Raw genomic sequence first — 14,215 nt, 5'->3', positions numbered from 1 at the left:
AGATTAACAAAGGCTGCAGTGAACAAGGTCCAGGTAGAAAACGACAAGTGTCTCAAGGAATGGGCTAAGAGTGCAAGTTTGCTGACATGGCTGGATAAGGAAGATGGACCACTGACAATCATTCCTCTTACAACACCAACTCTATGTCACCAGCATGACAGGGATATCAAAGTGGGGACAAACGAGGTATGCAGGAGGATAGAGAAGATATGAGACATGGGATCAGGCACAGCTGTACTGATGGACCATTATTGGGCATGTGGGACAAAAGCAGACGATAAACTACCACCTAACTGGAGAGGGATCTGCTCCCTGGCACATGTCAATGTATCCTCGATAGTAGTGCCTCAAAACATGTCAAGATGGACGACTTCCCGAAAATGGATGAAGGCAATAAGCGAAGGAAATGATCACTATCACCTACCACCCTACCATCTGGCCATGACATCTCCAAAGAGACCCCATTACAAAGAGTAAAGCGACAGGGAAATTACTTATGGGGCAAATCAGAAGCTGCACTCAACGAAGTACCACCATCACATCGGCTGTTCAGCAGGACTGCCATGTTCTTCTCGGCAATAATACACCCAGAGTTCCAGGCATACGCAAATGCAAAATGGCTCCAGATAACGCGGTGGGAGATAATGATGACAAACTCAACAGTCAAAGATTTTAACGCAATCAAAGAAGAGCTCCGAGCTATACGATTAGTGGCCCTACAGAACAGGTACGTTCTGGACCTGCTCACAGCTATGGAAGGAGGAGTATGCACAAAAATAAGAAGCTCCTGCTGCACGTTCACACCAGCAAACAATGAAGATAACGGAACATTATCAGAAGCAGTGTCCCAATTGGCAAAAATGCATGCTACGATGGAAGAAGAATCAAAAGGCACGAAGAGGGATGGAAGCTGGTTCTCATATCTCTGGTCATGGATGCTGTCCTGGCTAGCTGATGGTCTAAATATACTAGCAGGAGGCCTGATCATGGGATTGGCTTCTCTACTTGGGATAAAAGCGTGCATGGCAAAATCCAAGACGACTGCAGAAGAAATGATCGGGTTGAAGCTAGTTCTACCTGGAGAGGATGACCAACACAGGGACATAATACCTATGGAACGAGAAAGACTACGACAACAGCTAATGGAATCAGACATGAACCCGCCATCAATGTAATTAGAAAACCGAAGGAATCCCAAGATTTATGTCAGAAAATGGGTCTACTGCAAGCCTGGAGGGTGATGCGGGTATATGTACTGGTCGTTCGAAGACCATGTAAACCATTACGGTCATCGAGCGGGAATTAAGAAGGTATGGTGCTTGAGAGATGATAAGAGAAGCAATCATTTTGTGGTCGACAAGTCGACCAGAGGGGGGACTGAAGAGGGAAAATCCGAATGTCCCTTACCTCCTGACGGGGCCCCCAACCGGAAGAAGCACTCCTGACAGAATAATTATCGACTATCCGAGATTGCACCCAGTCCCACCGCTCCCAGCCTAAGCTCACATCACGAAAGACATCCAGCCATCTGCCTACTCAATCCCGCGATGGCACGAGCACTAGCCAACCCAAACAACGACAACCAAGACCGAGCTGGAGATGGCTATATGGACCAAGTCGATTGACGTCCCCGCAAGCCATGCTGCAGGTCGTTAGAGACTTCATGATGACATAGCCGCGTTAGACAGGAAGCACACATGCAGTCGGCACAATCGGGGCACTCACACACCAATCCACATGAAGAACATACGCCTACAGTTCTATGAGCTAGGGGACAGTGAGACACATCCTGTCTGCATGTTTGTTATTTTCCATAAAGGCTTGCTACCGCACCACAGAAACGCAAGATGCCAGAAGAGCTTGTGTATATGCTTGTAGATGCTACTCGCTATTAACCCTATGGATGCACAGGAGCACTCAAGGGACCTGAACACTCATTGCATGCTTTTAACCTATGAACAATCATATTGGAAGCATAACCAGAACTTAAGTAGGCCTCAGACCAACCCAGCACACTAACTCATTTCACAGAGATCTCAAAGCTGCAAGCTGCTGAGCAAGCAGAATCGCCCTGTCAGGGACTGCCTCCTCCAAGGCCACAATGTTGCAGGTGATATTCCTCACTCACAGTGCCACGATGAGCCCAGCTACAGGAGAGGATACCTCAAGCTAAAATACAAATCAAATTGAAGTAATTCGGCTTCACCAGCGGTCTCTGCACATGTGACCCGGCCGACTTGACAGGAGGCCAAAGCCTGGAAGCTGGGAAGATGGAGCCGTCTCACGTCTGAGGCTGAACCTTGCAACATAAATGTAACAATCCATCTACAATATGCGCTGGGACTGGACTTCCTCTCTGATTGACCCTCCCAGGTCCAACTGGGGTCCTTCCTATCATCTATCTTCCTCTCTACCTGTTGGGTTCCCCAAGGGAACCTCTCACCCTCGCTCTTCAACCAATACCTCGTCACTCTCGCCCACTGCATTGCCATTTGCTGCTCAAATTTCCAGTGCTACGCTGATGACACACAAATCATTTTCTGGCTGCCCTCGGCCACCTCGTCTCCCTCTCTCCTCTCTGACTGCCTAACTGCCATTCAAGATTGGTGTGCCGCCAATGATCTTTGTCTGAATGCCAGCTAGACTGAGATCCTCCTCATTGGCAAGTCAAACCTCCTACTGCACCTCCTCAGAGGTACTCTGCCTTTCCTCTCCTTCCCTCAGAAGCTCACTGTCTCCCAAGCTCTGGTTCTCTCTAGGTTGGACTATTGTAACAGCCTCTTTCTAAATCTACCTGCCTCTACTCTCCACCCTCTGTAACTTATCCAGAACAGGACTGCAAGACTTGTCCTTGGCCTTAAGCCCTTGGATCGTATCTCTCCAGCCCTGAAATCTCTCCATTGGCTCCCAGTGGATGCAAGGATTAAATTCAAAACCCACTGCATTGTGCACAAGGCTTTCTGGGGCCTGAGTCCAAAATACCTTCAGCTATCCCTCCGCAAATACCTCCCCTCTCGAGCTCTTCGCTCGTCTACTTCTAACTCCCTCCGGGTCAATTGTTTTTCAAAGAAACAAGGTGGGGGTAGATCTCTATCTTCGGCTGAGTCCTCCCTCTGGGACAGCCTCCCTGCCAATCTAAAACTTGAGGGGAACCATCTCCGGTTCCGGAAGAACCTTCCTCTTTGCTTCCGCCTTCGCTCCCCCTCTTCCCTGCTGATCTGCTCTCTCTTGGCACTGTGAACCTGGCCACCCTCTGTCCCCTGGGCCCAGGTATCTGCTCACCCTGTCACCCTCCTGCACTGCCTCCTAGCCATTTTTCTTCTTTTTTTGCACTTATCAGACTTACCCAGTCTGCTGCCTTAAAAACAGCACTTGCCACTTGCTGGCTGCACTACCACTGTTTACTGCCTCCATTTTCTATTTATTTGTATTTATTATTACTTATCTGCTCTACTCTGCTCTGCACTTTCCACTCTCCCCCTTCCATGCACTTTTTCCCTTTTCCCATGCCCATGCACTTGCGCGTTCTCAATGTCACTGGGCCTAGTAAGATCGTTGTTATGTGTTGTGTAGTCCCCTGTTCCCCTCCATTGCCTAGTCGTGCTCTGAAACACTTGTGTACAAGCACAATATAAATAAAATATCATATCATGGCATTAGCAAAGATCTCATTGTTACACACTGTCACATAGTCACACCTTGTTGTTACACATTGTACGAGAGCAGGTGTCTTGCGTGCTGGGAACAACAGTGGTCCCAGGCTTGGAGGCCCACAGCCTGACCAATCAGGACACTGGGGGATAGGGGCTGGCGGCTGGAATCTCCAGCCAATCATCAGGGCTCTAATGTAACATTTCTTAGGTAGCAATTTTTAGGGTTGAACCAAGTGCACCACCTGACTTCGTGACCACCAATAACCTAGAATCCTATATGTCCCCATACTGGACCTACCACTCTGGGAGCCAACCCAGAGTAGCGCTATGTTCAGGGAAGTATTTTGGTAAGTGACGCTGATTGTGAAGTCACGAGTGTACAAAAAGGGCCTGCGAGCCCAAAATCGATGAGATGTACTTGTACTGAATTTGGCACCTGTATGTTGTCCCTGCTCGTTTGACATAATAAAACGTCAGTTACCCTTTGCTCCTTGTGTGGACCTCAACTTCATTGGGACATTGGAAGGAGTTATGGCCTTCCGTAAACTGGAGGTCCATGGACCCTAGGTACGGCTCTGCCGATCCCAGGATTGACCCTAACAAAGTGCTGGAGGAGGACCCGGGGGGGAAGTGCTAAGGGGAGCCAAGGGGGAGAACCTCAGGCTAAGTGCTAGTACAGGCGACTCTCAGGGGTGGGGATGTGGAGCCACCAAGCAGGGGCCCGCAGGGCAGTGCAGTGAAGGGGGTACTGGTATTGACTGGGAGGAAGGGCCTGGGATCCTGTGAGATTTATGAGGATCAGGCCACCGTTCGCAGTAGCAGTGGGGTGATTAGCAGGGAAGGGAAAGATGGAAAAAGGTAAAGAAGAGCAGAATTTTGAGATGTTTCCAGAATTTAAGGAGATCCGGCTCAAGTTGAGAGGGGCAGGGAGTATGTTCCAAAGGGAGGCACCAGCCGAGGAGTGAGACCTGCCTCCCACTCCCTGCTTGGAGAAGCGTTTGACAGTCAGAGTTGGAGGAGCATAGGGCTCTAGCAGGGGATAGGGAGGGAAAGTTAGAGATAGGGTGGTCCCAAGCCCCAGAAGACCTTGTGGATGATGCAGATGGTCTTGAATTTGATCCTTGCAGCCACTGGGAGCCAGTGGGGAGATTTTAGGACTCAAGAGATATACAGTCCCTGGGCTTGAGACCAAGGATAAGTCTTGCAGCCCTATTTTGGATTAGCTGGAGGGGGCGAAGGGAGGAAAGAGGGAGATTACAAAAGAGGATGTTGCAGTAGGCCAGCCTAGAGAGGACCAGAGCTCTGGAGACAGTGAGCTTCTGTGGGAAGGTGAGAAAAGGAAGAATGCCTCTGAGTAGGTGGAGCTGGAAATGGGACTTCTTGGTAAGGTCCATGATGTGAGGGGTGAAGGAGAGAGCTGAGTCAAAGATGACCCAGAGGTTTTGGCCTCAGCAGTTCTCATGACAACCACGAAGACTGCTTTCTTGGAACCCCTTTCTTATTGTAGCAATTGTTTTGTTGATATTTGGTGACTTATGCCACCAAAAACAAAAACAAGTAATACATGTGAGCACCCTCACACAAGGGAGAGGAGGTTTCCAGGTGAACTGCATTGCAAGAATATCAGAAGGTATAATTTGACAACAGCTTTGGAAGTACTCTTACAGTTATGTAGGAAACAAGCAACAGGAGAATGAAACCACTAATCCCTCCCAGAAGCCAGTAATGAGAAAACTGAACACTCTTCTTTTTGGGAAATTCGATAGAGAGATTGTAATCTAATGTGTCATCGCGTCTGCCAAAGTGTTGTGCTTTTGTGTTTCATGGTTATTGGTTTGATGCTTTATCTTTGGTTGTCCACAAGTGCCAGATTTCCTCTCTTTTTGGTTAGGCGTTGAAGATGAAAGGATGACTGTTGATGTTATACATTCCCATTCCTCCTCAAGAATACCTTTTCTTCAAAGAAGCCACACAATCCTAAAATCTCTTGAAGAACTTCAGTGAAAAGAAGAGTCATAAGTACTTTTTGAAAATTATCCATACCAGACAACGTACATGATAACTAATATGATTTATGGATAACCAACAATTAATGTACGCATCGATATTAGCATCAGGAAAATGTAATAATCTTTTGAGTTGAAGGTGATTGTAGGGTGCATTATCATTACTATTGTAACGTGATGGGGATGTCATGAGCAATATACCTCTGTGAAACAGAAGCCTGTGTGAGCAGAGCTCACAGCTGGTAGGTGGTTAGTCTGATCTGCCAGTATCTGATGGGTGGGAAAGGAGGATGGTTAATTTTGGGGGTGATGTGGGGGCATGTAGTGGGGCGGGATGGGGTGGTGCAATACTGGGATTGTGGGGCAGAATAGTTTGGGGTGAGGGGAAGGGGACAAGAAAGGGGAGCATCAGGGATGGGGCAAGAGGGACACAGAAATGGGAAATGGGCGGGACGTTTTGAGAAATACTGGGGCATGGGGAGAGGAAAAGGGTGGGGTATTGGAAATGGGATTGAAATATAAGTACTGTGGTTTGGGAGCTGGTTAGAGGGTGCATTGAATGAAAGGAAAATAAAGATTTGAAAGGAAGATTTGAACAAGGAAAGGAGGAAAGGGAGAAGGAAGCAAGGAAAATTAACGAATGAAAACAAGTAAAAGCATGAAAAAATAAGCAAAGGGAGTAAGAAACGATGGAAGGAAGAAAAGATGGAAGGAAATTAAGAAGGAAGACAAGACATTGTAAGCTTTTAATTTTTAAATCTGCAAATGAACACCGGATGTCCCATCAGTCACAACGTTTCCAAAAAAGATAATAACGGTCGTGCAGTACAGCACGAGGATGATCACTTATGGATGGCCAGTGTATATGTTGATCCATTTAGAACCAACATTAGGCATAGAACTCAAAAATTATGTTTGGTGCCTATAAAAGCTACATGAAATGAAAACTATTTTAATAATCGCCATATCATGTGTTAGCCATTCATTAAAAAACACCTTTTTTAATTGCAGGGAAATGTTTTAATACTTTTGTAAAATGTTAGTACCTGTCTTTTTTTTATTAATGATGTATCTTTTCAAACAAGCTGCCATTTTAGATGACTGATTCTGCAGTTTTGAAAAAATAGTAGCTAGCAGCCTCTCCAGCCAATGAAACAGTAATTGTTTGCGAGATCCTGGTAATTTTTGTGTGACCCTCCCAAGTGTATTGCCCTTTTAAGATGGGCCATGACTGTCATGGCCCAACCTAATTAAAGGAGCCCCTGCATGCAGGTGCCGAAGAACGGCTGCAGACTGCAACAATGGATCTGCTGACTCAGTCTCATTTTACGTGACACATTTGCAAGTTGTGTGACCAAAAACAATTCACCTTTACAGTTGTGTTTAAGAAGTAAGAAACACCTAATACACAGTTTGTGGGTAAGTGATACATGTTTTAGCACAATTTGGCACATTAAGCAACGATCACTTTGCGGTTGGGTCACCAAAAATCATGGAACATTTCAGTTATGTTTAGGAAATATGACACCCACAACGTGCAGAGTTTCTGGGTAAATTGCGTATTATTTTACTCACCCAATGTAGCACATTGAGCTACACTAAGTGCTCTAAGAAAAGTGCTTCACAAGCATAATTTGTAGGTTGGGCAAAACAAAAATCATGAACATTTCGAATTAGGTTTACGGAATAGGACACATGCATTGAGCAGAGTTTCTAGGTAACTGTTTTATGCTTTGACACAATGTGGCATTTAACGCACAATTAAGTGCTCTAAGAAAAGTGCTAAACATTAATAATGTACTGATTGGGCCACCAAAAACCATGCAACTTTCCAGTCAGGTTTAGTAAGTAGGAAACATGCAATGGGCAGAGTTTGAGTACATTATTCCTGTTTTGTCACTTTAAGCATCATTAAGTATTCTTCACATTGAACATTTTAGAATGTCCCAAAATAAGTGACAATGTATTATCGAGCAGAGTTTGGCCTCACATGCAGCACATTGAAGAACAAGTTTGCTTCCAGATAAAATTAATAGATTACATTTGACATCGAATAAGTAATAACTTGGGTTTGATTGACTTGGTGTCTCCAATGTGAGGACTGGATGGGAAAAGTAAAAACACCTTTTGCGATATGATGAATATATATGTCTACTGACTGCTTGCCACTTCAAAAATAATATGTGAAAGGAATCTGTATGCACTCTAATAGCTACAAACGTACTACCATTATTGTGATAGGTTTACTATTATCTGTAACGTAGTACTGATAATGGAAATTCCAATTGTTTATGGCATTGTTTTCCAGTGTGGAGTATGTGGCCATGCTGTGAAATGTTGCTCACAACCTCGTAGCATGGAGAGATCGTTCAAGCAGGCTTCTTATACACTTGAATCATATTTGTTTTTGCCTGATGGTACAATGTATTACACTCCCACCAGGATCTACGTGCAGAACTGGTGGCATTGCTTACCCTGCACAGATGCTAAGTCCATAGTGGTCTTCTCTTCCAGTTCTATTTCCGGATTCACCTGCCCCGCATGCTGCTCAGCATGTACCAGATCCTGTTCTGTGTCATTGAGTTGCTCCATTACAGCCTGGACGATGGGGATCATCATGGCCGTTGTAGCCGTGTTACTTATCCACATAGATAGGAATGCAGTGACTCCCATGAATCCAAGCATCAGTCTAGCAAAGAAAGCCACAATTATTTTTACGCAAACAGACTAATCTCATTACATTTGTTTTCGCTCAAGATGGTCACATACATACGATGCATGAAGGATGCAGACATTCAGCGAATGGAATTTGGTCCGAAAAAACTGTTGACATTCCATCATGACACAACTTACATCATGACACAACTTACTTAAGAGTATGATTACAGATAGTAATGATATTGATTTTTAACTAAGTAGGTTTGAATTTCCCTAAAAGTACTTTTTTGGGGGACTTCATGACAAGTGCAATTGAATGTATGGATTCTGCTTTATCATTGCATTGCAGTTGGGTAAATCCTTATGGCACCTGAGCACAGGCGTGTCTGTGTTAGAGCGCCTCAGTTGTATTCAATCACACTCTTGCTCTCTCACTCCATCTCATACAGATACGAGGTTATAGTATTATCAATCCAAAAATGAGGCTACAGTATGAAGTTGTTTAGCTTTGACATGGCATTTATAGTCGAGCAGCATAGTCAAACAACTGTGCGCTCTATCCTTCAAAATGGCGAAGTTGATGAACTCACTCCAAGTTCATCAACTGTGTGTGGGTGAACTACGGCTTTCTTTAGAAGCTTTCAACTTGTCTTTGGCAAGACCTGTTACTAACTTTGCAAGCCACATATCCTCCTTTCCATCACGATGACCTGAATGGAGCTCATTTTGCTCTGTGGCGTAGTGTAAGGCTTTTACACCTTTCATTCACGCCACATTTTCATTCATGTGTATGGCAGAGAGGATGGTTGGAACGAAACTTGCATTTGCGCTGCTCCCTTCCTCTCTGCAATAAAAACACTCCAGCTTTGTGTTCAATTGCATTTTCATACGGGCACAAATGATGGGATCCCATGGAGCCCGGTGGCTTTTTGCACCAGCAAAAAGCAGATGGACTCCATAGGGATCCATTGCAAACGCATGAGTACATGGCAGGCGGCATTTGCTTTATTTGCGTGGCAGAGTGGTAAAGTGCTGGGCAAAAGGCAGCATACACGCTTGTACGCCGCCTTTTGCCATGCACTTTTGCACTCTGCCGTGCAAATGACCAAAATTCGGAGACGGGGCCTGTGCATGCCAAATTTCAAACGTAAAGGTCCTCATCGTTGCATTACGCTGGAAATTAGCGCCTATATTTTTATGGGGGCATTCTAGAGGTTTATGCACTTTTAATGATGTTCTTGAACCATTTGATAAGGCAAATGTACTTTAGTAAATGCTCCGGGCTGTGCAGGAACAGTTGCCATTTTTTCAAGCAGACTTCATCAGAACTGTATGAAATTAGTGCTCACCTGTAGTACATCACATCCACTCCCACAACTATTATGATTCATCAAACGCCTATGATTTGGCTGTCAGTTAATGTAGACTTGTAGACCGAAGGAGGGGTCATTATTGCGTGTCCCTGAATGAATGATGTGTGCAAACATACACATCATGGACTAGTTAATGTCTGTCAAAGGGGATCGTTTTGGCAGCTGTCATAAAATGGTTGTTAGGCTATCCGAATAAACTCTATGCACAATTGACAAATGATAGTAAAGGGTCGAGCGCGGACCCTCATTCCCCAAGGTTAAAACAGAAAGAGGACCCATATTTTGCATTATACGAGCTGTTCTGGGGTGCCAATACATTGCATATTGAGAGCCAGATAGGTGCAGCAATGACTCTGGCAGTGCTTACCAACACACAACTAGCCTGACTGAAGTATTTGGACACTACGTCTGGACTTGGCAGTGCTAGAACCCACCATCTTCCAGCAGAATGTATGGTAGGTAACGTTTCTACTAGCCTGTGATTTGTGATGTCCAAAAAGGGTAAGCATTAGAGTCACATTCAAGTATTAACTGATTGGGAAAACAAGTCCTGCAAGATCCCAATACAAGTCAGACAGAAATGGCACTGAGATACTTCTTCAAAAGAGCCCTGGGTAGACTGAGATCTGAGATCAGAGAGTATCTCAAGTGGGATATGCAAGAACATACGTCTAAGATTAACACTAACATAGCTGAGCTATGCAGATACCTGGACACTATTGGCAATCCTTTCAGAAGCAATCAGACATGCCAGGATATACTGTTCAAGAGAGTGTGCACCCAACGAATGGGTCAAATGTTCCTTTACAAAGTAGAAGTGCCTGATGAAAAGATCTCAGAGTGACAAATCTGTGTATCCATTACTTCTGGATGCCACAGAGGGAGAATAAATAGTATCCTGCATTACGGGACTCTTGGCAAATGTGTTTGAGGTGGGAATTCTTGACGTTGAACTAGATACCAAGCTACAAAGTGTAAAGAAATGGATCGCCTCGTGAAGCTACACTGCTTTACGGTCAAGGAAAAATACTTACTGGTTCTCGCAAACACATCTTTTACTGAGCTGAGCTTACTGATATGCTGCTGAGGTGCCCAATGTTGGATCTGCCAGGACCTATCAGCCATGATTCTATATTTCAGAACATGTTGTAACTAGGTCATTTACACACTACAAAATATATAGATCATATGCAGATGGATTGCCATTTGTTTTTTTTTTAATATATCAGGACAGTCAACATCACATTTTCACCCTGAAACAGCAAATGTTCTTGGACTAAAACAGTAATGTACGTGTCCGTTGAGGCACTTGTGCGAAGAAAAGAAGTCAGAAAGGATAATGACAATGAGAGCAGACGCAATCTCTGGCCAGCAACAGATTGTCTTATTAAACTTTTAAAGACTGGTGTAGTGGGAAAGATGTGTAATCCATCCTCTGTCGGAATGGGCTAAGTGTTGGGGTATGGTAGTTTTATTATATTGTGCACGGTGTGGAGGGAAGCTGTGAGTGGCTGAAGCAAAGTATGGAGATGTGATATTAGGGGGATAACAGCTAGCCGCATTCTTACATTCAAGTGCATTGTGCACTTCCGTTTCGTCTTAGTTTATACAGCTGAAGGTAGGAAGGAGATGCCAGCAACTCCTTGACAAATCATCAATATGCAATGTGGCAAAGGAGTACTTTTCAGCCAACTCCATTAAGTGTGCCCATGTAGCAAAACATGATTTCACTTGATTGGTGATGGATCTCAAGTGCAATAATGAGAACAAGTACCTGGTCCTTAAGAGTACTATTCAGTGTGATGCAATCATACGGCCTCATTATACACCCCTAATAAAACCAGGAAAGTTTTGTTACATTGTTTTTTTCCCCAGCATAGTTGCATTCCAAGAAGGGCTGGGGGTGGTTGTTAGGGAGAATTCTCCAGAATGGCTAATGTCCCTTACCTACTGAGCCCCTAAGTAGCTTTGCTGGATTTCTAGGATTACATTTTTTTCAACTGGTAAGAGTGTGAGCCTTTTTCCCACTCTTACATGTATTTTTGGCTATGTGTTGTACATTTGTATGTGTTCATGGACTGTGGAGCCTCACCTACTCCATAGGCATCATCTTTTTACTGTGTGTCACACAGCACCTTTAGTGCAGTGACACAGGGTTGTCTTTTTCAGACTTCCCACCTCAAACTCCATTTTTCTGGGACTGACTAATGTCTCCCAGAAAATGTAAAGGTTCCATTGACTTTATCAGTCTTTTTAAATTCACAGACCCAGTACAAACTATCTTCCATAGAGTACTAGAAAGGGTTCATAGTTATGCCTTTTTGTCTGTTTCTCATGGAACATTATTTCGTTCCCCTTTCTTTAAGATTTGGCTGGTGGCAGTAGTATCTATCATTTTTTCCATACCGTGGTCTATGAAAATAGCTTTGGTACTGTTTTAGGCTAAGTTAGTAGCCTCGAACTATAAACCCGCTGGACCCCTTTTATTTTATTTCTGTTCCGGCTGGGTTTATTCGCCATTTCTTTTTGTAAAGGTCTTTCTCGTGTTTTACTCTGTGCGCCAAACCAGGTTTGGTTCCTTAGTTTGCCGTCCTTTGGCAGGCTTCTGCACAGAAGCCCTCCTTAGGTGCCTGAATGTCTGAGGGGGACAGGATATGAGGGAGGGGCTTGAGACTCCCAGCAGAGGGTCTCCTTGGAGACCCATGTCGCACTCTGTGTGATTGGCTGTGGTGACTGTCCCGCCAGGACAGCCACCCTGTTGTGTGATTGACAGCCAGGCTGTGTGAATGGGGGAAAACTGCATAAAAAGCAGTTCTCTGGGGCTTGGAAGGCAGAGTCGCCACTGGATCGAGAGAATTGAAGAGAAGCTGACAGAAGAGGATCTCTACCACGATGTAACCTCCCGGTGAAGCCTTGCTGCCGGTCCGAATCTTAAAACTTCAACGACAGGGAAGATCTGCAAGGAATCTTCTCCCCTTGAGCTGGTGGGAACAACCAGTTCCCCAAACTACAAGCCAGGCCTCTCTCCTCTGGTCGAATTTGCTGTGCAAAGCTACAGTGAACCGGATAGCCAGGAGGATCGGACCCTGCTTGGGTTTTAAGGAGCGCACCTTTTATTTGTCGTTTTACTCCGCTGCTGGTTTCTTCCCTGAGCAGTGCAGAACCCTCCAGTCTTCCTCCTTCTTGTCAGTCCGACAGTTGCTTCAGGAACCTTGAGCCTGTAGGACCTGCCAGGAACGTCTGCCTCAGCTACAGCATTCTTCTGCTCTAAAGGTACTGTGCTAACCCGGTTGTTCGTTTCGTCTAACCGCGGTGAAAGTGTTTCAAATCTTTCGCCAATCCGAGGGCTTGTCCTTCTCTACTCTATAACGTAACTTTTCTTCCGACCAACTTCGTTCTGAACTCTTGGCAAAGTCTTAACCGCAAACTACTCTAAACTGTGTGATCCTCTGCAAAGACTCTGGTCCATTGACTTTGGCTCTGGCCTCTTGATTTGATTTCCTCACCGTAGTTGCCTTTTCTAGATTGCCCTGCTTACTTACTTATTGGTGCTGCTTAATTTTGACCTAACCTTGTCTTTCCCTCCCTTTTAAATTGCTGGAGTGCCATTTTGCTCTCACTTCATTTTGAGCTTTAATTGTCCAGAATCTATTGGGTGGTGTGTAGTGTATTAAGAGTGTGATTTTTCTACTGCTTTACTTTAGTGAATTGTTTTACAAATGATGTGTAAATAAATGTATATTCTTTTACTCAGAAACCTTGAGTCAGTGTTTGCTTGAACCATCGTAAATTGCTGTCCTTTGTGTAACTTCTGATACTGCTCACTTTACTCTTGAGATAAGTCTGGCTGCTCAGCCATCGCTACCACTTTACTGTGTAGTACAGGCTTGTACCAAAGGTGAATTTGTACTGTCACTTGTAGTCTTAATTGTGTGAGGTGTTCCAAAGGGTACTGCATATGATTCTGCCCAACAGTGGTGGGAATTGATGCACTTTTCAAAAAGTGCAACTCATTGGGCAGATTACTTTCCATTAGACTCCCGACCCAACACATCAAAACTAGTCTTCACATAAGCAGAGATGCACAGGGTACTTACTGTACGTTGCATACATTTGAACAAGATAAACTGACTGAGCTAATGCAGAGTAAAAAGTACCAAACTCTGCGGAGTTTTTGGCCAACGAGACCCAAATGGAATTCTGCCAGAAAACAGACATCTTTTGACTAGCCAACAATCCGAATTTGTAGAAGAAATCTCAAGGGAAGAAATCTTGGTGGCTAGTCAATCCGTTAAAATCGCTAAGAGCTCTGCCCCTGAGAGATTTGTAGGCCTTTAATTAAAATTGTTATTTTATAACACGCTTAGTACCGGGGGACCAGTTTCTAAGTGCGAGCCAAGGGTTCAAACCTGTGTTGCTATGCATTGGGCCTAGTTACAAGTCCGGCGGTAGCCGTGCCGGTAGAATCGGCAGGTTGCTGCCAGATTTGTGAATCTTTCTGGCGCCTGACTTGCCGGAAACACCA

The 14,215-nt window shown here is 44.7% G+C and overlaps 1 protein-coding gene across 3 annotated transcripts in view; it reads right to left on the bottom strand.

Moving 5' to 3' along the window:
- The window catches only part of SLC13A5 (solute carrier family 13 member 5), an 856,016-nt gene that overhangs the window by 304,521 nt on the left and 537,280 nt on the right, over positions 1-14,215 (bottom strand). For all 3 annotated transcript variants that reach the window (XM_069615030.1, XM_069615028.1, XM_069615029.1), the window contains one exon: positions 8,134-8,348. In XM_069615030.1, coding sequence (XP_069471131.1) covers positions 8,134-8,348 — 215 coding nt within the window. The remainder of the gene's footprint in view (positions 1-8,133; positions 8,349-14,215) is intronic.

This window comes from Ambystoma mexicanum, chromosome 9 (genome assembly GCF_040938575.1).
Source record: "Ambystoma mexicanum isolate Mex_15411 chromosome 9, UKY_AmexF1_1, whole genome shotgun sequence".
Classification (NCBI taxonomy): domain Eukaryota; kingdom Metazoa; phylum Chordata; class Amphibia; order Caudata; family Ambystomatidae; genus Ambystoma; species Ambystoma mexicanum.
The sequence above is the reverse complement of the archived record's forward strand: the minus strand, read 5'-3'. Positions and strand labels throughout refer to the sequence as shown.